Source organism: Mustela nivalis (genome assembly GCF_964662115.1).
Source record: "Mustela nivalis genome assembly, chromosome: 7".
NCBI classification, from domain to species: Eukaryota; Metazoa; Chordata; class Mammalia; order Carnivora; family Mustelidae; genus Mustela; species Mustela nivalis.
In genome coordinates this window covers 90750319-90775070 of record NC_139026.1, presented here as the reverse complement: position 1 = coordinate 90775070, position 24752 = coordinate 90750319, and the positions used below count along the sequence as shown (strand labels likewise).

General features: G+C 54.2%; 1 protein-coding gene across 5 annotated transcripts; it reads left to right on the top strand.

Moving 5' to 3' along the window:
• The first annotated feature begins 5963 nt into the window (after positions 1-5963).
• SP7 (Sp7 transcription factor) lies at positions 5964-21845 on the top strand. Of its 5 annotated transcripts, none has more exons than XM_082741481.1 (4): positions 5964-6086; positions 13367-13594; positions 14103-14130; positions 18885-21845. In XM_082741481.1, the coding sequence occupies exons 3-4, from the start codon at positions 14110-14112 to the stop codon at positions 20157-20159; spliced, it is 1296 nt and encodes a 431-aa protein (XP_082597607.1). In that variant the 5' UTR covers positions 5964-6086; positions 13367-13594; positions 14103-14109; the 3' UTR covers positions 20160-21845. The 5 variants fall into 5 exon arrangements, with proteins under 5 accessions (XP_082597607.1, XP_082597608.1, XP_082597605.1 ...); XM_082741482.1 differs by lacking the exon at positions 5964-6086 and adding an exon at positions 13036-13116; XM_082741479.1 differs by lacking the exon at positions 5964-6086 and adding an exon at positions 16399-16477.
• The last annotated feature ends 2907 nt before the right edge of the window (positions 21846-24752 follow it).

Below are 24752 nucleotides of genomic sequence, written 5' to 3'. Positions count from 1 at the left end.
CTTCCTCCAACCCCCCCCCCCAACACTTAACCACCTCTCCTCCTTCTCCTAAGTACCTTCTACTTATCCTTCAAATTTCTGCAACACTGAATGTTCTCTAGGAAGTCTCCTCAAGTCTGACCGAGTGCTGCTCCCCTAGCATTCAGCACTTACACCACCTACACAGTGGACAATGAATTTTACTTATTGTACTTAAAAAGTGTTTTTAGGCATGAATTTTATACATCATCTTGTTGGTCTTCTGCAAGGGTCATATGCTCCCATTCTACAGACAAGGAGACTGAGGCTGATTTGTACAACTAGCAAGTGAGCTTGAGTTCACACCGTAGTATGTCTGACTTCAAGTGGGGCGCTTAACCACTACTCGAATTGCCTCCCAGTATCATAGGAGCATAGCTATTTGCCCGGTTCTCTTCTACTAGATTGCACTTCTTTCTAAATGCTACATGGGACACTTCTAGCATATACCTGGTGCATATTAGATGCTTAGATGCTCAATATCTGTGAAAGGCAGGCGGGCAGGTAGGTGGGACAGGAAATAGACGTTTGCTGGATGCTGGCCTGGGAGTCAGGACACCCTTAGACCTTTGACAAATGCTTTGTCCTCTCTGAGCCAAGACCAGGGGAAGGAGGAGAATCACTTCCATAAGCTTCTGAGAGTTCTTCCCACCCCAGCCCTCACCTCAATTTTGGTAGCTCTGCCATACCCCACCCCACCCACCTCGGGAACAAAAATGTGTCAACCTTCTGCCCCCAACAAGCCCAGCCAGGGACTAGGTGGAGTTGTTGAGCAGCTCACTCCTGCCACCTGGTGGTATCAAGGAGCCTTGCTCAATTTTCTTTGCAGATCTAAGAAAGGTCTTGCCTGAAAAAGTCTAGAAGTTTTTTTGCACACTTCCCTTTCCTCCAGGGGTTTTGCTTTCTCTGGAATCCCTTCTTCTTCACAGCACACATCAACATTCCTGCTATGTCAACACACAGAACTGAGTTGGATGAAGTTATAAGCCTTAAAGATCCTAAGGTCCGAAAAGATTGTGGTGTATACCTCCACCGTAAGGGTTTCAAGACAGAAACAATACTAAAAGTAAAATAAGTACAAGTAAGGATGTACTGCAAAGTTCTGATTTCTCTTACGATGACTACTTTAATGCTTTTATTTTCTTTAAAGATTTTTTTTTTTGACAGAGAGAGAGAGAGATCACAAGTAGGCAGAGTGGCAGGCGGAGGTAGAGAGGGAGAAGCAGGCTCCGTGCTGAGCAGAGAGCCCAATGTGGGGCTCAATCCTAGGACTCTGGGATCATGACCTGATCTGAAGGCAGAGGTTTAACCCACTGAGCCACCCAGGTGCCCCTAATGCTTTTATTTTTTAAAATATGAAACACAAATTACTTGTCTCAAAAAGATTTTTAAAAAGATTTTATTTATTTATTTGACAGAGAGAGAGAGACAGCAAAAGAGAGAACACATGCAGGGGGAGTGGCAGAGGGAAAGGCAGACTTTCCCCGGGGGAAGGGAGCCTGATGCGGGCGGGTCTCGATTCCAGGACCCCGGGATCATGACCTGAGCTGAAGCAGACACTTAATAACTGAGCCTCCCAGGCACCCCTGTCTCAAAATTTGTTTGTTTTAGTGCCCCTGCTTTGCTGTCCCGGGCACTAAGCACTAAGTTACTTCCGCGTAGCATACCATGGACCATATTTTGGAAGAGACAATCTTCCCAACTTCAGCCTATAGGCTACTTGAGGGCAGGTGTGTTGTTATTTTATAAGAGTGAGCCTTTCAGGGCACCTTGCTGGCTCAGTAGGTGAAGCATGACTCTCAGTCTTACGGGCTGTGAATTCGAGCCCCACCTTGGGTGTAGAGAATACTTAAAAATAAAATCTTTAGAGGGTCGAGGTCATGATCTCAGGATCCTGGGATTGAACCCCTCATTGGGCTCTCTGCTCAGCGGGGAGCCTGCTTCTTCCTCTCCCTCTGCCTGCCTCTCTGCCTGCTTGTGATCTTTTTCTGTCAAATAAATAAATAAATAAAATCTTAAAAAAAAAAAAATCTTTAGGGGCCCCTGGGTGGTGCAGTTGGTTGAGCATCTACCTTGGACTCCCATCTTGATCCTGGGGTCCTGGGATTGAGTCCCCTGTCAGGGCTCCCCATTCATCAGGGAGTCTGCTTCTTCCTTTCCCTCTGCTCATACTCTCAAATGAATTAAAAAAAAAAAAATCTTAAAAAAAAAAATAGAATAGGGCACCTGAGTGGCTCAGTGGGTTAAGCCTCTCTGCCTTTGGCACAGGTCATGATCTCAGGGTCCTGGGATCAAGCCCCACATAGGGCTCTCTGCTCAGTAGGGAGCCTGCTTCCCCCCCAACCTTCCTGCCTCTCTGTCTACTTGTGATCTCTCTCTCTGTCAAATAAACAAACAAAATCTTTTAAAAAATAAAATAAAATCTTTAAAAAATAGGCTTTTCTACTGGAACTACAGCAGGAAGTCACAGGCTAGATGGAAAGATAGAAGATGATGGTTACACTGAATAAAGGACTTCCATGGGACGCACGGGTGGCTCAGTTGGTTAAGGTCCTGGGACCAAGTCCCCCATGGGCTTCCTGCTCAGCAGGAGAGCCTGCTTCTCCTTCTGCCTGCCACTCCCCCTGCTGTGCTCTCTCTTTCTCCCTGAGAAATAAATAAAATTGTTAAAAAATTAAATAAATAAAGGCCTTCCAGGTAGTTAGAGAAGGAAATAATCAAGCAGGTGAGTAAAGATGGCTTGAGTCATCCCCTTACCTTACCAGGTGGGCTTGAGAAAGAGGAGGCTATGCCTTCTGACTAGGTAACAAGACCAAAGAAAGAACACAGTGATTTTTGGTCAGGCTGATTAGCTTTGGTTCTTCTTAGAATTATTATCAAATTTTCTTATTTCTCTATGGTGACCTTGTATCCTAGATTCTCCAGAACTTTACAATTTTAAATATTTCTTCTCAGGGCATTTGGCTGGCTCAGTTAGTAGAGCATGAGATTCTTGATCTTGGGGTCATGAGTTTGAGCCCCATGTAGGGTGTGGAGCCTACTTAAAAAGAAATAAATAGGGCACCTGGGTGGCTCAGTGGGTTAAAGCCTCTGCCTTTGGCTCTTGTCATGGTCTCAGGTTCCTGGGATGGAGCTCTGCATTGGGCTCTCTACTCAGCAAGGAGCCTGATCTCCCCACCCCAACCCCACCTCCCTCTCAGCCTGCTTGTGATCTCTGTCAAATAAATAAATAAATAAAATCTTAAAAAAAAAAAAAGAAACACATACATAAAAATAGCCAAATATTTCTCCTAAACCAGTGAGATGTTCCAGAAAAAGAGCAGACTACTCTACCTTCAGCTTTTCCAATGCTCTGTCTTATATCGTATCCATGTTCAAATCTGTACCCTTCCCAGCAAAAGACAAACATTCCAGATTTCCAGATGTAAGAATAGCTCCCTGAAAAAGAAAGAAAGAAAGAAAGAAAGAAGAAAGAATTAGGCCTCTGTGTTTGAAAGGCAGTGGGCAGAAGAGGAGACACAACACCCACATTTTCTTTTCACTACCCTCTGAGATAGAAGGGATCTGGGGGAGCAGTGAAGGGTGGGCTGTCACCAGTGAGACCACAGGTCCCCAGGTTCCCAGAGCTCCCCGGAGCAGCCTATTCTTGCCCTCTGGCTGAATGAGCCCACTGGACACCATTCTTTTTCTCTAAGAATAATTTGTAAGCAACTAGAAAGTGCTCTGAGGCCAGCACCAAGGGCGGGCATCCCAGATTTCCTTCACCCTGGTCCCCAGGTTTTGAGAGCCATCCAGAAGCGGAACGGAGTGGTAGGTGTTATCTGGCAGGGCACAGGCAGTCTTAGGTATGCCTGTTTGTCTCTTTACCCTCTCTTAGCTAAAGTCTCTCTGCTGTCCTACCCCATATTCTTGGATTCTTAAGGTCTCCTCAGCTGGCAAGGAAAACCCAGTGCCTGGGGAGACTTTAGAGGGGTAAGCGACTATGTAGATAGAGAAGGTTTGCCTAGGTGTTTGTGGAATTATTTATACGACTTTGCATGTCTCCCTCTAAAACCTGGCCCTTGTGGTTCATGAAGTGTCGCCATGAATGCCCATGGGCGTGTTACTGTGGCATGTGTTGTGTGCGTTTGTGTGTCAGGGCAGGGGCTCCCCGTGGAGTGCATGGGTTGGGAGGGGGTGATGGTGAGGGCCTGGCTCGCTCCCCTCCTCCTCCATCCCTGCTCCCATCTGGCCTTGATCAGCCGGTCCCTGGGGAGAGAGTCGCGGTTTCGGATGCAGGAAAATGTTCCAGGAAGCGGCCACTGTGCGGGCCCTGCTCTGGCTCCCCCAGCGGAAATTGTTCCAGGAGGGAGGAGGAAGGGAGTGTTGAGATAGGATTAAGGAGGGGGTGGGTGCTGGCTCTTGGCTCCCCTCTCCATGGGATAAAGCAGGATAAGCTGATGGGAAGCTCAGGTTAGTCAGGAACCTGGATGCTGCTACCTAAATCATTTAATGCAGGAAAATGGAGAGCCAGCAAAAGAAGTTTCCTTTTCTTATCTGCTTCTCTTTCTGTGAAGTTTAGGGATTGGGATCTGGGTGGCTCTTGGGTTCCTTTTCCGACTCTACTAGCATGTACCCAAGCTGGGGACGGGGACACCTGGGTCTTGTCTGAAAGCCGGGGCGGGGGTGGGGTGGGGCGGGGGGATGTGCATAGGATTCGGCCCCCTCTTCTCCCCTGTGAGGGGGCTTTGAAGCTTGCATCCAGGACTGGGAGGGCTGCCTAATTGGGATAATGGAGGTTAATGGGGCGCCTGGAGGGGGTGGCCACGCTCCCAGATCAAAGAGGCCAGCTCTTCCCAACCACCACAGCTGGAGGTCACAGCTGGAGGGGGAGGGGCGGGGGCTTCGGGCCAGCCAGCAGGGGGTGCTCTGGCCCCTGGATGCCTGTCCTCTCGAGTCTGACCCCCTCTTCGCTGGGAGCTACTTTTGCCTAGAGAATGTTTGGGCGGGGGGTGGGGGGAGACATGGAGACGGGGAACCCTGAGAGTCAGACTCCTCTTTGCGTGGATGTGGGGGTGAGGGAGAGAGGCTGGCAGCCCAGGGTCAGCGGCCTGTTAGCCCCGTCCGGACCTCCGGCACTGCAGGGCCCAGAGGAGGACGCCCGGGATCCAGGTCTCGAGAAAACCAGGGAGGCAGGACTCCCACCGTGGTTTCGGGCCGCAGAGAAAGGGCTGGGCGGGGCAATTGGGGGCGCTGGCTGCGGCTGAGGGGACAGGGGTACACGGAGCGCCGCCGCCGCCTTCTCCCCCTCCCCCGGGTTGGCGCTCCCTCTCGGGCTCTAATCGGCGCGGCGGCCGCAGCGGGCAGAGTCAGCGCCGCCAGTCTCCGGGACGCGACTCCCAGCAATTGTGGTCGGGACCGCAGATATGCAGCTGCCTCCTGCCCGGGCGCCCGGCCCGGCCGACCCCGCCCGCGCCCCGCCCCCCGGCCGGCCCGCCCCTCCGCCTCCCGGCCGCGCGGGGACACTGAGGCACGCCAGGGCGGCCACGGCCTCGGCGGCCCCGGGCCCGACTGAGACTGGAGAGTCCTCTCCCGGCGTCCTCAGACCTGACGATCCGTCCGTCTGGGGGCAAGCATTCCCGCGGCATCTGGAGCTGGGGCCGAGACCCCCCAGTCCCGCCTTCGCTTGGCGGCTCACCTGGCCTCAAACCTCCGCACGCAGGAAGGGATGAGCCGTGCTTTGAGATCCGGGGCGGGGGGTAGAGGGGGCGTCCGATTGAGGGCGTGTGGGGAGGTGGTGGTGGCTGAGTCCTAAGGACTCTCCTTCACCCGGGCAGGGGGAAAAAGGAAGGATGGGGAAGGGTGGCCTAAACCGACTCTGAATTTACAGACAGCGTCTTTGTAGGGAAGGAGGGCTGGTGAGGAGAGGCAGGAAAGGGTGCAAGAGAGGAAAGGCCATACATAGTTAAGGAGGGATTAGGGCAGTGTGTGCCGGGTGACCGGGAAGTCCTCCTGCGAGGCTGGAGGCCAGTCCTCAATCTGTTGGCCGGATCCAGGGGCTGTCAAGGGCCATTCTTAGAAGTGAATAGGTACGTCTAGAATGCCTGCGCGTCTCGTGTGCATAGGCACGCACAAACCCACGTGTCAAGGGAAGTCATTCTTGACTGCTTTCCACACACCCCCAAACTTCTCACGTCCAAGCAGCCTCCACCGCCTTCTCAGTATCACCTTTCCCTCTGCTCCTGGGCATCCCCTCTGCGGCTCCAGGCCATATCGCACCTCTGGCTTGGACTGCTGCCACACACTGCTCTCCTTGCCTCTAACGTTGCCCCCTCCAAACTCTGACAATACTCATAGGCACCGTTTATGCAACGACTACTAAGCACCAGATGCTGCGGTCAGAGTTCCACATGTATTATTCCTAATCCTTGCAACAACACTGGGAGGTGGCTGTATTATTCTGTTTCCCCTTTCTAAAGAAGAATCGAAGGCATCAGAGGTTATATTGCCTGGCCAAGCTTACACCATAGTAAACGACTGATTTATGCCGAACTGCTTAGCTCTAAGCCCCTATTCCCATCTACTCTCTGTGGCTGGGGCTATCTTTCTAATTATCTTTCTAATATAGGAATATTCCCCTATGTTGCCCTTAGGATCAGGTTCAGATGCTTAGCATAACCAATTAGACCTTCTCCACCTGTCTCCACTCTGTGCTCAGTCACACTCAACTTTGAGCATTTCAAAAGTGTCATTAATCTCCCAGACCTCTAGGCCTTTGTATACACATTTCTCCATGCCTATGAACACTCTTCCTCTCTTCACCTGGCTACTTCAGTTTCTTGATCTAGTCACTGCTTCTTCTAGGAAGCTTTCCTTGATTCCCCAAACACTGGATTAGATTTACTCTTTGGTCTCCAGTAACATCTAGTAATTACGGTCTCCAGATACTTCCCACTCTTTATGTTAGTCACTGGTTTGTGAGGCAAGGGCTAGGTCTGTTGTTCACAGTTGTGTGCCTGAGCCTAGCTCGCTGTGCTAGGTGCTCAATGAGCCTTTGTGGAATGAAAGAATGTTCCTCGGGTCCAGTCTGCATCTCAAAAAACTGTGCTTCCAAGAAGAATAAGAGCAGGTCAGAGAAAATGAGGGAAATGTGTGTCCAGGGTTTTGAAGAACCATTCCCTTGGGTTGTTCATGCCTGAGGATAGAAGATGTGATCAGGGCTCACCCCAAGTTCTCTTTATTCAGACATTAAATATTTCATGTATTAGACTCCAGGTTATATAGTTTTACAAAGAGCCATGTCCCCGAGATGACCAGAGTCTTAATTCAATGCTACCCATGTGAGACACCCAGCCAAGGCAGGTTCCCTTGTTCCGGAATCAGGTCTCAAGTTTTCCCTTTCCCTCCTTTTTTGTCTCCTGCTATTCTTGCTCCTTCCCTTCTAACAGCACTTCTCTTCACTTTTTAAAAAAAAATTTGTAAAAAGTTGCATTTATTCAAGTAATCTCTATACCCAGAATGGGGCTCGAACTTAGGACCCCGAGATCAAGAGTCTCCCGCTATTCTGACAGAGCCAGCCCTGTGCCCCAGATTGTCTCTTTCTGATTCTGATCAGCCTTGCCTGGAATTGCTGTATTATCTCAGGACTCAAATGTCAACTTGGAAAGCCAAGGCTCAGAGCAGATGGGAGCCAGGACTAGCACCTGGAGTCCTGCCTTGCAGCCTTGGTGCTGGAAGAAGGGATGGGGAGAACCAGCAGAGAGTGAGGGAGTTGCAGTAGGCATATAACATGTAAATGTGTATACATATATGTTGGGGAGGGGAGCCCCTCTTCCAAGCTCTGTGCAGAGTTTGCCGGCATCTTAAAAGCTTCCCTTTTGCCCTGTGTTCTCAGCTTTGTCTCCTAGAATTGGATCCTCTTCCCCAGGTACCCTGAGCCTAGGCTCGGAATGCTACATCAAAGAACAGGGCAGTGGCCCTGTCCCAATATCCCCAACCCAAGGAGCAAGTTTCCCTGGTCACCAGCTCCATTGCTTTTGGAGGGCCCTACCAGATTGGAGGCTGTCTCCCAGGGCCTCTTATCTCTCTCTCCACCATCTGTTCCCTCCCCCCAGTGTCTCCTTTTGTCTTCCAGTTTCCCTGTCTCTCTGTGCCTTCTTCCTTCCTGTTCCCTCTGTGTTCTCTGTCACTGGTGTCTCTCCTGGAGACAAGGGCTGGGCCTGGGTGCTTGGGGGAGAGGGGGGGCCGGGCAGTGGCCAGACCAGGGGCCCGGGACATGAGCGCAACTTTCCAAGCTTCTCTTCCAGGCCCCTGTGGTTGGGGAGCTCCACAGAGGGAGGGATGAGTCAGCGGGCCCGCAGAGCAGGGGGGGGTCTGGGTGGGGGTGGGGATGCCAGGGTTCCCCAGGGCCAGGGAGTTTGCTGGGGCATCTCAGCCCTGGAGGGTACGGGGAGTAAAGGATCTTTCAGTCCCCCCAAGGGTACACTAAAGGTTGCTACACTGGCAGGAGTTGCAAGCAGCAGTTTGTGGGACTGGCAGTGCCCTCCACATCACCCTTTTCCCCAGATTCCTGTGGGAAGAGGGGTTCCTAAATCCCCTCTGGGAGACTTCAGGGGCCTTTAGAGCTGTACAGTTGTGACGCTAGGCCCCGCGTGTGTGCGCTATGTCTGCCATGTGCATAAACGTGTGTACTGAGGGGAGTCTGTGTGCATCCCCGGCTGGGAGGGTATTAGAGGGGACTGTGAGTCTGTTTGCATGCGTGCATTCTGCTGTGTGCCTTCTTGTGATTAGGGGTTAGGCCAAGTACCTTGGTATAAACATACATTTCCATTGGAAAAAATATATGTATATATTTATATTTATATAAAATCAGTGTGTATCAGTGTGTGTGCCTGCTGACTGATTCAGCTGACCCTTGAGCAACATGGGTTAGAACTAGGGGGTACACTTACACACCAATTTTTTAACAGGACAATACGAAAATGTATTTTCTTTTTTAAAAGATTTCATTTATTTATTTGACAGAGAGAGGGATCACAAGTAGACAGAGCAGCAGGCAGAAAGAGAAGGGGAAGCAGGCTCCCTGCTGAGCAGAGAGCCCAATGTGGGGCTGGATCCCAGGACCCTGAGATCATGACCTGAGCCGAAGACAGAGGCTTAACCCACTGAGCCACCCAGGTGCCCCCAAAATGTATTTTTTCTCTCTTAAAAAAAATATTTTATTTAATTATTTTTAATTTATTTTTTTTTAAGATATTACTTATTTATTTGATAGAGATCACAAGTAGGCAGAGAAAGAGGGGGAAGCAGGCTCTCCACTGAGCAGAGAGCCCAATGCAGGACTGGATCCCAGGACTCTGGGATCATGACCTGAGCCGAAGGCAGAGGCCTAATCCACTGAGCCATCCAGGCACCCCAGAATTTTATTTATTTATTTGCCAGGGAGAGACACAGAGGGAGAGAGGGAACACAAGCAGGGGGAGTTGGAGAGAGAAACAGGCTTCTGGCAGAGCAGGGAGCCTGATGCGGGGCTTGATCCCAGCACCCTGGGATCATGATCTGAGCTGAAGGCAGACGCTTAACCAACTGAGCCACCCAGGCGCCTCCTATTTCTCTTTCTGATGGTTTTCTTAATAACATCTTTTCTCTAGCTTATTTTATTGTAAGAATACGGTATATAATAGGACGTACAAAATACGCATTAACCGACCATGCTATGTAAGGCTTATGTTATACATTATGTTATGTATAACTATGTTATGTAAGGTTTCCAGTCAACGGTAGGCTGTTAGTAGTTAAGTTTTGGAGGATCAAAAGTTATATTCTGATCTTCAACTGTGAGGGGACTGGCACCCCAGCCCTTGCATTATTCAAGGGTCAAAAAATATATATATTTGGGCACCTGGGTGGCTCAGTGGGTTAAGCCGCTGCCTTCGGCTCAGGTCATGATCTCAGGGTCCTGGGATCGAGTCCCGCAACGGGCTCTCTGCTCAGCAGGGAGCCTGCTTCCTCCTCTCTCTCTCTCTGCCTGCCTCCTCTCTGCCTACTTGTGATCTCTCTCTGTCAAATAAATAAATAAAATCTTTATATATATATTCGTAATTCAGTGCATGCGTAAGAGTGTCTCTCAAAGTGTGTCACCTTTAGGTATGTATTAGAGTGTGTGTCCATCTCTATTTCAGGGCTTTGATGGTTGTTCACTGGTGATTCTAAGGTAGCCAAACCTTCTATAACAACAACAGGAAAGGGTTAGGAGTCCCTTTGGTATAGGGCTATCAGCAGGAGCCCGGCCTAGGAGGGTGGGAGGAGGGTCGTGGGTGTGGACGACGGCAGCTTCCCTGAGGAGAAGGGGGCTAGAACCTTCCCACCCTGGCCAGTTTTCACTGTGTCTCTAGCTCACCCCATCCCGCCCCCCCCCCCCCGAACTTCCCAAATGATCCCAAACCATTAGAGAGAACCGAAGCAGGTTCCAGAGTCAACCTTTCTAACCTAGAAATCCCACCCTGATCCTTCTAGGGGAGGGAGTGAAAGGAGCAGTCCCTGTGGTTCAGCCCAGTCCTGGGGTTGAGAGATCAGAGAGTCATCATCCCACCCCTTCCTTCAGGGGCGTCCATCTCAGAGCTCAGCATCTGGGTGGCCATGGGCGGAGGCTGAGGGGCCCCCAGGGTGGTGGGGGGTGGTGGATAGAAACCAGATGCCTAGGGGGTTTATACTGGAAGGACCAGAGCCGCAGCCTCTACCCGCCCCTGCCACATGGCGCCTCTGCCTGGGCTGCCCCACCCCCTGGGAGGCTGGGCTGAGGGAGGCCTGCAAGGGTGGAGGCAGGTCCTTGGTCAGTGATCCCAGTTTCTGTCCCTAGCCCCTGGGGGCACTGGGAATGGGGTGTGGGGGTCTGAATCCAGGAATACCAGGTCTTCAGCTGGGCAGTAGGACTATCTTTAAAAAGGGTGTGGAAGAAGTCAGGACCCAGGGTCCCAAGGGAGGCAGCTGGGAGCTTCAGGCAACCTTTCTGCCTGGCTTTGGCACTGACCTTTGGGAGGGGGCTCTGTGTCTAGGCACTAGCCTTTTGGGGGTAACACAGCAGGGACCCTTGGCTCGCATATTTCTGGGAACCTTGCTCCTTCCCGGGTAGGATTAGGGATAAGGCCCCCAAGGGAAGTGGAGAAGGTTGACCTCTGTGCCCCCCACCTCCTCTCCCCAACCCTGCACCTCCATTCATCCTGCCTTGTTTTCTATCTAGTCTCTTCCTTTCTTCCCCAATCTAAGCTGAGCTCCAATCCCTTCTCTCACCTGCCCCCTCTTCTCTATTCTGGAGTCCCCACTTTTCTCCTCTGCCTCAGTTGCTTGCCCGATCTAACTATTCTCAGGCTTTTCTGCTGGCTATGTAGTAATTTCTCCAAAGCTTCCCCTTTCTCCTAGCTTCTGAGTGGGGGGCCCCAGAAATCCATCTGCCACCTCAGCCTTGGATGCCCCCACCAGGGGGAGACTGGGAGGTCACCGGGACACCCCACCACGGGCACTTCCTCTTGGGCAGACGGGTGGGGTGGCCCGTGTAATCATCGGACACAATTATGCGCTATTTATACTCCATCCCCACCCCCCACCTGCCCTGCCGCTTAACCCTCTGCCTCCTCCAGACCTGGGCAGGCCTCCGGCTATTTTCTCTGTCCTGTCCTTCCAAGCCATTGTCTCTATCTTTGTTCCTCTGGGCCTGTTTCTTTTCCTTTTCCTTTTTTCCCCCCCAACTCTCTGTTTTGTTTTTTTTTTTTTTTTAAGCCAAGCAGCACCTGGTCTACTGTGGCCCTCTTGTCTCTTTTTCTTTTTATGTCCCACAGCATCTCTTCTGAGTCTCTTGATTGTTTTATTTGTTCTGTGTATCTCTGGGTATTTCTGAGTTTTTTTTTTTTCTCCCTTATTTTCCATTTGTCAGCCAGTCACCCTGGTTCCCTAACCCTTTCCGCAAATGCTGGGCCCACAGGATTCCTTGGGGGAATTCACATCATGGGGCTGGAGTCCAAATGACTGGTCCTGAAGTTTCATCCTGCCAGCTGGTTAAAGGGCACTTACCCCTCCCTGGACCTCTAGGTTGCTCATCCTTCCTCCCCACCTTTTCATCATTATCATGGAGACCAAAAGTAGCAGGGAGGTGGGCACGCAAGGGGAGAAAGTGAGGGAACTGAGTGGGAAGTGAGGGAAGTAAGGAAGGACAGGTCTCCTTTCCTTTGATGGACAGGGCTAGGAGGGGCTGATGGTTACGTTGGGGAGTAACTTCCAAAGCAGCTGCAGCTGGCTGGGCTCCTCTGTGGGAGAGACACCCCTCACTGGTGACCTGGGCTCCTCTTTCCCAGAAACTGACCTTAGGACCCAGATTTCAGTTCATAAACTTTTTGGGTCTCCCTCTCCCAACCTAGTTGACCTTCCTTCTTTTCTTCTCCGTTTCAATGAGAAGTCACTTTTGGGAAGTCCTGCTGCAGCTCTAACTTCAGTTCTGCCTGCTGCAAGAGGGCACTGATGCATGGCAATGACAAAGGGAACTGGGGGATCCCTCCCAGGAGAGCAAGACCACTTAGAACAATCCAGCAAAGGATGGAGATTTGATGTGTGGCCAAGAGGAGCCGAGTGATGATAACTGGCAAGGAATAATGGAGACCAGGGCTTATCTTTTTGGGAGTTAATCCAAAGGGGCTGGCTAGGCTCGAGCAGGATGACTAGATCCAATGACCTTCCACTTCCGTCCTCCCTCTTGCACCTTCAATTTTTCTCGAATCAGAAGATCCAGGTTCTGCCCCACAAAGGGAGGTAGGCCTAGGTACTACTTTCTAGGAGTAAAACTGAGGCATTGGAAAGAAGACTGAGGAACCCCTGAGCCTGTGCCAAGCCCTCCTCCCATTCTCCGTCCCTCTTCCAGGCCTTGCTCTTCAACCTACCTCAATGAACCTAAAAGTTAGGCAGCTGAAGCCTCCACCCGGAGCACAGCCTCCCTCCTGTCTCTCACCGCATGCACGCGCGCGCACACACACACACACACACACACACGCACGCACATACACACTGTTCTCCTGATCTAGAGGTGGGTGACTGGAGAAGCAAGGGTCTCTGCGGTCAGCTCCAGGGTCGGGGGTATGTGCCCCTCCAGCCATGTCACTGTGCTCATGTGTGTGTGAGCTTGTCTGTGTCCATTTGTGACAGCGGCCGTGGCCGTGTGGGCAGCGCCGTGTGTGCTGATCATCCTGTGTTTGTCCATGAGTGTGTATGTCAGTGTGTTCCAGTCTCTCTGTGTGAGTGTCGTCCCCAATCCCCCATCCCCCCCCCTGGATCTCTAATTAGTGGTTTGGGGTTTGTTCCTTTTCCCTCCTGTTCCTTCCCTCAGCAGCGCGGCGGCCTCAGCAGCAGTAGGAGAGCGGCGGCGGCGGCAGCAGCCAGGACTCTGGAGTCAGAGTAGGACTGTAGGATCGCAGCCCGAGTGGGAACAGGAGTGGAGCTGGCCTGGGAGAGGAGTGCAGCCCTCGAGGGGCCCTGAGGCCACCCCTTGCCCGCACTCCCACTGCCAGACCTCCAGGGAGGAGAGACCCAGGACACCCAGCCCCAGAGCCCCCAGGTACATGACACCGGGGAGCCCCGGGGAACGGAGGGGTTCCCCGGATGGCTTGGGGATTGCCGGGGGCGGGGCGGGGCGGGGTGTGGGACACCTGGGCCCACCGTCCCTTCAACCCTCCCCCTCAGCACCCCCCAGGACACCCTGACAACTTGCCCATGGCCCTACCCTCCTCCTGCTTCTACCCCTTCCCTGGAGCCCTGTTTCTCCTCTCCCGCCCAGATCCCTTCTTTGGGGAGCTCAGCAAATGGAGCAGGAAATTTGGACCCTCTGCCTCCCTCTCTCGCCCTGCTCATTGGATCCGGAGCCTTCTCCGCTGGGAAAGCTGTAATTAGAGGGTGGATCCCTACAGACAGAGAGCAGCCCCCCCACCCCCCACCCCCCAGTCCCTTCTAACTTTAGATCTCTTCTCTCCCATTCTCCCATTCTCCCTCCCTCTCCCTCTCCCTCTCTTTCTCCCGGCTCGGCTGGCTCTCTCCATCTGCCTGGCTCCTTGGGACCCGTTCCCCAGCCTCAGGATGGCGTCCTCCCTGCTTGAGGTAACTGCCCCCACCGCCCCCACCTCCCCCACCAGGAGTCCAGAGACAGTCCTAATGGCCCTAATCCCTGCCCACTCCACCCCCCCCAACTCACACAGACAGTGGCTGGGGTGCTTGTCACTTCTAGGGTCCCTCTGATGAGGAGAGAGGACAGGGCTCAGAGGGGGGAGCAGAGGGCAGGAGGTAGGGTTGGAGAGAGTGGGGCCAGGGGTCAGAGAGCAGTAAAAGGAAGATGAGAGGGGCCAGGTCAGAAGAAGGCACAGACCTCTGAGGTCCACCCTGTACGCCAACCCTGAGGAGTGGACAGGGATAGAGAGAGGCGGAAGAAGAGGGCTGGGAGAGAGGCCAGCCATGGCAGACCAGGGGAGAGAGTGAGAGGGCTCGTGGAGTGGGCACTGGGTTACAGTGGGCTCCGAGTGCCTTGGGGGTCCCGTCTCCTAGCCTGAGCCTGAGCTGCAACTGGTCTGGTTTGTAGGTGGGCAGGGGCTGGGCCTCTGGGCCAGTGTGTGTAGAGAAAGAGGTGAGCTCTGAGAGAGGGGAGAAGGGCGGCCCCATGCATGTGGGGGGGCTGACCAAGGCACTGGGCCCGGCCTGAGAGGGAACCCAGGAGGAGGGCCAGGGTCTGAGGCCGCCTGCCCGGCTCACAAATATTTAGCTTTCAGCCAAAGACAAACTCAGCTCTATTTTGGGAGTGGGAGGCTCCAGGGAGGCCTGGGCCACTTCCCCTTCAGGCTGGGACCCCAGCATCCCTTGCTTTTGGCACTGGGGATGGAGGGATCTAGGGTACCGTGGAGGTCAGGTTTGGGGGTTTGAAGAAATCATTGACTCTACCAGGGGTTCTGGTGGATTCCAGGTGCATAGTTGGAAAGGAAGGACTCAGAGCCACTCAGAGCCACTTAGTACATCCTGAGTTCTCCTTGCTTCTGAGTCTCTGACTCTGTTTCTCTGTCATCATCTCTTTCCTGCTTTCTGGGTCCTTCCACAGGAATTTGGAGCCAGAGAGCCCTCCCTACAGGTCTTCCAGCTTCAGGAGCCCCTCAGAACACCCTATCTCTGCTCCCAGGGCCCTAGCTCATGTCCCGGGGGTGATGGGCCAAACGGGAAGCCAACTCACTCGGCCTGTAGGAGGGGTGTGTGTGAGATGGAGTGGGCATCTTTTGGCACCTGTGCTCACTGGCCTGGGTGGAAGTGTTAGGACATAAGGCATGCATGGCTGGCTTTGTGAGGGCACAGGCGTGTGTGTCTGTGGAGCAGCTGGGCCTTCTGAGCATCTGTTGGTCCAAGCATGGACTGGTGTATGTGTGGAAAGCTGGTGAGTTTGTGACTGAGTCTGAAGGAATGGCAGGCAAGGCAGTGGGGGTGGACACGATGCCCCTCGTCACTGCTCTGTGTCCATTTGGGGGTCCCAGGCATGGGGCTCTGTCTCCTGCTGCACTGAGGGCACATTGCTATGCCACCCCCCATCAGACTCTATACTGAGCCACCATTGAAACCCTGAGGTTGGTCTTCAGGAAGCTTCAGGACCAAGGCACATGAACATTCCAGGGCCATCCAGGGCAGGGGCAATGTCAGTGGGCGTGGGCACCATGCCAGAGTTGCCAGCGTGGCACTGGGGCCTGGGGGAGGGGCTGGCCTGGAGGCCTGTTGGAAAGGCACAGGATTGGGGTAGACTTGGCAAGAGGAGTGTGTCCTGGCATCTGGGCCTTCATGACCCTCACTGCTGTTGAACTGGAGATGCCCCCCACCCAACACAAAGGCATTCCAGTCCCTCCGCCTGTTTCTCCTACTTTTGGGGCACTTGGGCCCTCAATGGTCCCCCTTCCCCACCCAGGCAGCTCTCTGCCTGGTAGGGATGGCTCTCTGTTGGTGGAAAGAACTTGGAAGTTCCGAGAGGGAAGCAGCTGCTGCCTGATGAGAGGCTCACCTGGGAAGATGAGCTGCAGGGGGAGAGGCAGGAGGGAGAAATGGGGGTGAGGGCCAGGTAGGGATGGAGAACTGGAAGTGGGGAGGACCCAACAACGAACAACGCGGGCGGAGGCAGAAAGTGGAGAACGGGCACCCGGGAACTTGGGTGCCCAGAGTGGAGGGCCAGTAGGCCCTCGGGTGTACAGTGAGCTTCAGCAGGAGGTCAGCTGGCACTGTGAGCTCCCTGGAGAAAGGGGGCCGCCTTCCCTGGCCAGGCTGCCCGATCGAGTGAGAGAGCTGGGACAGCTCCTGTTCTTTCTCTGGAGATGCCTCAGTACTTTCAGCATGCTTTTATTGTTTCAGCGGAAGGTGAGGTGGAGGTAGGAGGAACAACTGGAAGGAGGGACTCCCGGGCCCCTGGGAAAGGAATACATGCGATCAGGTATGGGGGCGCATAGGTAGGAGCCTGTCAGGAGCACGCAAGCAGCAGGAGAAAGAAACTGAGGCTGTGGTGAACCTAGCCAGGTGCTCAGTTCTTGGCCTCCAGAACCTGTCTGAGTGGGTCTGGTCTTGCTCCCCCTTCTCTGCCTTCAGGGGCCCTGGGGGCCTCCATTCCAGGGCCGGGGTCTCCTGTTGGCCTGGGGCTGCTTGCCTTCTTTCACCCCTCCTTCCCTTTCCCCAGCTGGGTGGGGTCCCTGGGCTTGGCTGAGGCCCCTGTGGCCACAGTGTGAGGGCCGGGCGGGGGGGACGGCGTCGGCGTTTTTAAAAATAAACCGACCGCAGGGAAACCAACGGAGCCGGGCTGGGCCGAGGGGGAGAAGCGGTCAGGGGGAGAAGGAGGGAGGAGTGGCCTGGTCTGGGGGTTTTCTGGGGCCCAGCATCATGGTGGTTTTCTCTTAGGTAGGAGATCTGTCTTCGTCGTCCTCCTCCTCCCCCTCTTCTGTTTTCTTCCTTCTCTCTCTCCCTCTCTGTTTTCCTCTGCCTTCCTAGCCCAGGCTCTCTCCATCACCTCTCTGTTTATTCAGCTTTCCTCTCTCTCCGTTCCCTTTGTTTTTTTCACCTTTCTGTTCTTTTGGGTTTCTGCCTATTTCTGCCCCTTAATGCCTGTTTTCCCCTCTGTTCCCCTCCCCCACCCCTGGGGCTTTTTCCTCTGTGCCTCACCCTGGGCAAGGGTCCTTTGCTCTCTGCCTCTCTCCTTCACATTTCGTGGTTTTACCTTCCCATTAGGCTTTAAGTCTTGCCCCACCAGCTACCCTGCCTCAGCTTACCCTCTGCTTGGGAGACCAGAGGCTCCAGGGAAACTTTGGCTAGGGAGGACCCACGGCTTTTCCCATAGCTGAATTTCAGGAAGGTTTTGTTGGCTCAAATTTGGGAGTCTGTGGGGTCGACAGGACCTCAGAAAGAGGTGACTGGGCCAGGGAGCAGCTAGTTCGCCCTTGGGGAGCAGTGAAGGAATGATGAGGGCAGAGGCCCCTTGCCACAACCTTAGAACCCCAGATGTAGCTGTAGGTTTGTTCATACACACAGACACACACAGACACACAGACATAGACACACACACACACACACACACACACACACACACACGAGGGACCAGGCAGGTCTCGCATGCTTGGGTTCTTTTTCAGCTTTACTGGGAAGGCACCAATTATATTAGCTTTCAAGAGCCCCAGTCAGGGAACTGTATGGGGTCAGCTTTTGAGGGCATCTTTTTGGGTGGGATTCTCAGTGATGGAGGTCTGTACCAGCCAGGGATTCTGGAAGTTATCGCCTCCTGGTGTGTCTTGAGGCTCACCCAGGGAGGGGCACCATGTGCTCCCAAGGGATGGGCATCTCAGGGTGGTTTGGCCTTGTAGCAGCAGCATGATGGGAATTAAGGGCTTTTCGTGCTTTTCAAAGAGCCCCATGCCCCACGTCTATGTATCTTCCTCCACGCATGGTGCTGGAAGGGTGAAGAGAGACCAGCTATGTGTGTAGGCTACATGTTAGGGGACGCTGGACATGGTGGGGTATGGCCGGGAGCCAATATCTTAGCCATCCCAATTCCTGAGCCTGGTGGGGTGTGAGGACTTCAGGCTCCTCCAGCCTTCCCAAAGGGGTACCAGCCGGCTCCACGAAGCAGGAGGTACCCACTGCCCGCTTGAAAGACATTCTTGCCTCAGCCACAGTCCTGGCTTGGCGGCAGCTCTGTTCCCTCTCAATGTCCCAGTGTCTCCGTGTCACTCCCTCTTGCTCCCCAGCCTACAATCCCTGCCAAGAGATTCCTTACCAGGGACATGAGGCTGTGGCCTCAGGGAGACCAGGCCACTCGCTGCCTTAGTCAAGAGCTGAAGCAGGAACAGGAGTGGAATATGGGGTAAAGCTGAGCAAATCTGGAGTGGGGACAACTGCGGTCCTCTAATTTTCTTCCCATGTTACTCTTTGAGCTGCATCTTTCCTCTCCAAGTCTCTGACCATGGCCTCTGCTCTGAACCCACTTCCAGGGATAGCACCCCTAATTCTCACCTCACCTAGGTCCTACATCCATTCCCGGCTCTTCTCGTGGTTATTTAAGAAGCATCTCCTGTTCTTCTCAGCTGCCCCCCCTCCTCCGGCACCCCAGCAACTCCACAGTGAACTCTGCCTCCTGGACTGGGTTGCTAGGCTGTAGTCTGGACCCGGCTCTCCTCCCCACGACTCTGACGCCGTCTGAGCTCTGTCCTGGGGCCCAGTGTTCACCGGCCCGTCCTCCTCTATCTCCCATCCTCTTCCACTCTTCTTGGACCCCTTGGTTCTACTCTCTAGAGTTTTGCCCTTCTATCTGCACTTCTCCTCCTCTCCCCCTAAGCCGTGCTTCCCTCTGTCTGCAGGAGGAAGCTCACTATGGCTCCAGTCCCCTGGCCATGCTGACGGCAGCTTGCAGCAAATTTGGTGGCACCAGCCCTCTGCGGGACTCAGCGACACTGGGCAAAGCAGGCGCCAAGAAGCCATACCCTGTGGGCAGTGACCTTTCAGCCCCGAAAACCATGGGGGATGCCTACCCAGCCCCCTTTACAAGCACCAATGGGCTCCTCCCACCTGCAGGCAGTCCTCCTGCACCCACCTCGGGCTATGCCAATGACTACCCTCCTTTTTCCCATTCGTTCCCTGGGCCCACGGGCACCCAGGACCCTGGGCTACTAGTGCCCAAGGGCCACAGCTCTTCTGACTGCCTGCCCAGTGTCTACACCTCTCTGGACATGGCACACCCCTACGGCTCCTGGTACAAGGCAGGCATCCACGCAGGCATCTCACCGGGCCCAGGCAACGCTCCTACTCCTTGGTGGGACATGCACCCTGGGGGCAACTGGCTAGGTGGTGGGCAGGGCCAGGGTGATGGGCTGCAAGGGACACTGCCCACAGGTCCGGCTCAGCCTCCACTGAACCCCCAGCTGCCCACCTACCCGTCCGACTTCGCCCCCCTTAATCCAGCTCCCTACCCGGCTCCTCACCTCCTGCAGCCAGGGCCCCAGCATGTCTTGCCCCAAGACGTCTATAAACCCAAGGCAGTGAGCAACAGTGGGCAGCTGGAGGGGAGCGGTGGGGCCAAGACCCCGCGGGGGGCCGGCACTGGGGGCAGCGGCGGATACGGAGGCGGTGGAGCAGGGCGCTCCTCCTGCGACTGCCCCAACTGCCAGGAGCTTGAGCGCCTGGGGGCGGCAGCCGCTGGGCTGCGGAAGAAGCCCATCCACAGCTGCCACATCCCCGGCTGCGGCAAGGTGTACGGCAAGGCGTCGCACCTGAAGGCGCACCTGCGCTGGCACACGGGCGAGCGGCCCTTCGTCTGCAACTGGCTCTTCTGCGGCAAGCGCTTCACCCGTTCGGACGAGCTGGAGCGCCACGTGCGCACCCACACCCGGGAGAAGAAGTTCACCTGTCTGCTCTGCTCCAAGCGCTTTACCCGGAGTGACCACCTGAGCAAACACCAACGTACCCATGGCGAGCCAGGCCCAGGACCCCCTGCCAGCGGCCCCAAGGAACTGGGGGAGGGCCGCAGTGCAGGGGAAGAGGAGGCCAGTCAGACACCCCGACCTTCAGCCTCCCCAGCACCCCCAGAGAAAGCCCCTGAAGGCAGCCCAGAGCAGAGCAATTTGCTGGAGATCTGAGTGGGGTGGAGGGGCTCCAGGCCCAGGGCTGCCTTGCTGGCCTTCCCTGGCCTCGTGGACCACTGCTTGCCCCTCACTCCCTTAGCCCCATGCATGCTGCCCCTGGGGCTCTTGCCAGCTCTCCCCTGGCCCGTTTTAGGCCTGGGTGTCTCCCGGCATGCCTCCGCAGCTCACCCCTCCCTTTGCCGTGAGCCTGTTCCACAGACTCTCATCTCAGGCCCTCACTTTGTGCCTGGTTTCTGCCCTCTGGCTTCCTAAGATCTTCCCTCACCCCTGCACACAGCTTCCCTCTCCTCTGCTCTTACCACCCCATCTCATTTTCCTTCCATCTGGGTTCCTGACACTTTGTTTCTCCAGCTCACTAACTCCTTGACAAGCATCCTTCCTGCTTCCCAAGCTTATTTACCACTATTGCTTAGCTTCCAGGCTCCAGTCATCCCAGCTTCTTCTTCCACTTGCTTTCCATGCTCCAGAACGTTTTTTTGTTTTTGTTTTTTTACAAACATAATGATGATGATGATGATGATGATGATGATAATTTATTGCCCCCTGGTGGTCTCTTCATTAGGGACCAGAGTTAGGGGGATTGGGGTTAGTGACCTGGCAGGGAGCAGGGTGCCAAGAGGGGGGCAGACCAGTGGGGATCTGATCCCAAAGATGGGGTGACCCCAGGGTCAGGGAGGCTGCCCCCAGGCTTGTATATTTAACCCCTATGTTCCAAGAGAAATGAATACTAATAATAATAATTCTATTTATCTAAGTTATGATGACAGGTCAGGTAGAGTGAGCTGGGGAGGGAAGGAGGTCCATTTCTGCTATGGAAAATTTAAGCTAAGTGTATCTCGGTATAGAAAAAGTGTTAGCGGGGATCTTGTTAATAGAATTTCTATCATCAGGGTCTCAGTTAATGGGGTTTCTCTTTTAATAGAATCTCTGCTAATAGGGTTGGTTAGCTAGATCTCTGTTAAAGAGTTGATGGGGTGTCTGTCTCTCAATTAGGGAATCCCCGATATTCCCAGCCCCAGCCAGAAGCTGTGAAACCTCAAGTCCTATGGAGGGGAGGACTGGAATGTACCCCAGCTCCCTTGACCCCAGAGCAGGTTCTTCCACTGCCCCTCCCATGACACCGTGACCCCATCTGGCTAATCCCTTGTTGCCATGGTTACGGAGAGCTTGCAGCTGCCATCCTAGACCTGCTCTTTGGGGAAGCCCACCTAACAGGAAGAGCACACTGGTTTGAAGATGCCTGTCCTGGAGAATAGGTGGGAAAGGCTTTCTCTGGGATCACATTCAAATAAATCAAGTATTTATTGAGTGCCTATTTTTTACAAGGCACTGCTAGGCTGGTGCCTAGAAACCACGAGAAAGAAGAATTTATAGAGCTAGGAGGACAGAGGTCCCCAATTTGATTTGGGCGATTGCATCCCCAGGCCCCCAACCAGGGACTTCCAATGCTCCCAAATCCAACTCTGGTGACTTTTAAAGCCGCTTCGTGCCTTTGAATGCTTTTCCTGTGACTTTGGATCCTCTTTTCCTATCTCCTGCTCCCTCAAGGCCCCAAGTTAAAGGGTTAAAGCCGCTGGAGCTTGGGGAGAGGGTAATATTGTAGAAGGGAAAGGATCATGCCCTCATGGAGTCTTTTGTTTTTTATTATTATTATTATTTAATAAAAATTTCGATTTTAAATTTTGTCCTGGTGAGAAAAGAGAAAGAGGAAGGAAGAAGAGTGAGCCACAGGATTTTTCCTTGGCAAATTGGAGACTCCCCACGGGCATCCTATCCTGCACGTTGGCACACTGTGCCTGCGGCAGAACCCTCGGTCGGCCAGGCCTTCGGGCTGAGGTCAGTCAGTGTTCAAATGCCCAGAGCTCCCCGTCGAGTTGGGAAGGCGGAGAGGAGGTTCCTTCCCCGGCTCTCTCCCGGTCTTTGCTTCCCGACCCCGGCCGGGGTAGGGCCCCGCAGTGATGGCGCGGACTACCGCGCGGCCCCGAGCGGGTCCCGGCGGGCGGCCCCCAGCCTGGCACGTAACCGCCCCCTGCCCCGGGTCTGCAATCAGCCGTGCCCGCCGCCGAGTTAGCGGACGAACAAAAGCCACTCTGTGGCGGCCAGCCCGGAGCCACAATAGGGCTTTGTGCGGCCCCCGCCCCCGGGCTCCCCCGCGGGGTGAGGGGGCGCACGGGTATCGCCCCCAGCGACCGTTCCTCCGGCCGGCTCGGGAGACGCTGCGGGCTGGCTCCGGCGGCCAGCCCCCTCCTCAGCCTACCGCCGCGGCCGCCCCGGCCAGGTGCGAAACATCCTGCCCTCCGGCGGGGCGCGCCGCTTCAAAGGCGCTTTGAAAAGGGCCGCGTTCCAGGGCTCCTCCCGCGGGCTGGGGTCCCGAGCGGCGGCGGAAGAGACGTGCGCCCGGCGCTGGGGGGCGGGGATCCCGGGCTCCCGCTCCCCCATTCCGGTCCCCTCCGGGAAGGCTCCTCGGGACCCCCCAGGGCCTGGCCCTCTTGCCACCCGGTCCCCGCCTGTCCGGTGCCAGCCCCCGCCCGCCGCGGCCTCGCGGCCCTCCCCTCCCGGCCTCTCGGCCCCTTTCATCTTCCCTAGACTCCGCTTGGGGTTTTGCTGGTTTCTGGGAGATAAAAACCGCCTCAAATAGCGGCGGCGCGCTGCCAGGACAAACAGGGCCAGGCGGGCCATGTGCGCCTGGTTACCGGCCCTGAGCCGGGGCGCCGGGCCTCCGCAGGCCGAGCTCCGGGCGCCCAGACTCTGGCGGCGCCTCCCGCCTCCCAAAGTCAGGGACCCCTTTAGAAGACTCGGGCAGGGGCCCGGTTCTGCCTCGGTTTCCTGCCCAGGTCGTAGGGTGTCCCCCTCCCCGGACTCGGGGAGTGGAGACCGCCCGCTGAACGCTCTGGGTCTGTGGGGCGGTGGGTCACAGTCACTGTGTCGCTTGGGCCACCACGCCCCCTGGTGAAGTAAGTGGGAAGTGCGCTGGGCCTGGATTTCGGCCTCCCAAGAAATCTGCAAACCCTGAAAACACTGAACAAACGTTAAGTATGGGGGAGGCTGGGTGGAGGGCGAATATGAATACACAGCGCACTGTTCCTCCTCCCCAGTTCATATTACAGGGTGAGTGGCAGGTACTGAAACCCGTAATTACAACACAACCTGTTAGTAGAAATCAGTCTTCACTGAAGGGAGGTGCAAGTCGCAGGCCCCGTCCGAAGTGATTTCTTGGCCGGTATCTTTGTGGGTGGGTTCTCAGTGCTCTTCACTAATCTGTGAGAGTCGGGGTCTCGCTCTCCTCCTTTAAAGCCTGCACTGCCTCCCCCTTTCTTTTTCTTTTCTTTGTTTGTTGTTGTTTTTTTTTTTTAATAAAGATTTTATTTATTTGGTGGAGAGAGAGAGATCACAAGCAGGCAGAGAGAGAGGGGGAAGCAGGCTTCTTGCTAGGCAGAGAGCCTGACGTAGGGCTCAATCCCAAGATCTGATCATGACCTGAGTGGAAGGCAGAAACTTTGACCCACTGAGCCACCCAGGCACTCCTACCTCCCCCTTTCAAGTAGACCTTTTTTTCAGCATGTTTCCCCAAACGACCCTGTTTTTACTCTAGGCTCTTTAAGTTTTCTGTGACTTTTCAGACAACAGAGAACTAACCTAGAAAATTAAACTGGGGCTGCTCAAAATTTGGTCTGTGCAGTATCACCTGGGGGCGTTTTGGAAATACAGTTTAAGAGTTCCACCCCAGAATCTGCATTTTATCAAGATATTCCTGTGTGTCTGTGTTCACTAACATTTGGGAAGTACTAGCGTAGAGGAGACCTATGGTTTTCTCTGTGTTAAAGGCATTTGCAGAGAAGTCTTCTTGTTTTCTGACCCTGGGGTAACTCTCTTGGGGGCAACTTTTCATGTAGAAAGGAAGAGCAGACAGAGCCCAAGAATGCTAAACTTAGAATGCCCCCTAGATTTTCCAACTAGGGCAACTCTTGGGAGTGGGGACTATGCTTTATACATTTCTGTGTCCCCAGAGCGTGATCGTTTGAATTGCCCATCAACCCTTATTAAATGAACAAACCAAAGCCCAAGGTCACTTAGTTCATGGCAGAGTTAGGGCTAATCAACTGTTTAGTACTTAAAATTTATTAAATGGCTTCATTTCCATTATTTAGTACGGAAAACAACCATGGGAAATAATTAGGACACTGCAAAAGTGACAAAGCTGAGGCCCGAAGAATTCAAACACTTTCCCAAATCACACAGCTTTAAGAGGAGTCTCTATTCTGCAATCTAGTTCCATCCTTTGGAATCAGAATAAAATCAATCTCACTTTTCTTCTTTAATATTTAAAAGAGAGAGACAGAGCATGAACACAAGCCAGAGGTGGGGGCAGAAGGAGAGGGACAACCAGACTCCCTGCTGGGCAGGGAGGCAGAGGTGGGGCTCTGGTCCCAGGACTCTGGGATCATGACCTGAGCCCAAGGCAGACAATTAACTGACTGAGCCACACGGGAGCCCCTCTTTTTCTTCTTTACTAAAAAATATATTTTATTTATTTTTTAAGTAAACTCTACACCCAGCATGGGGCTGAAACTTGGCACTCCCAGATCA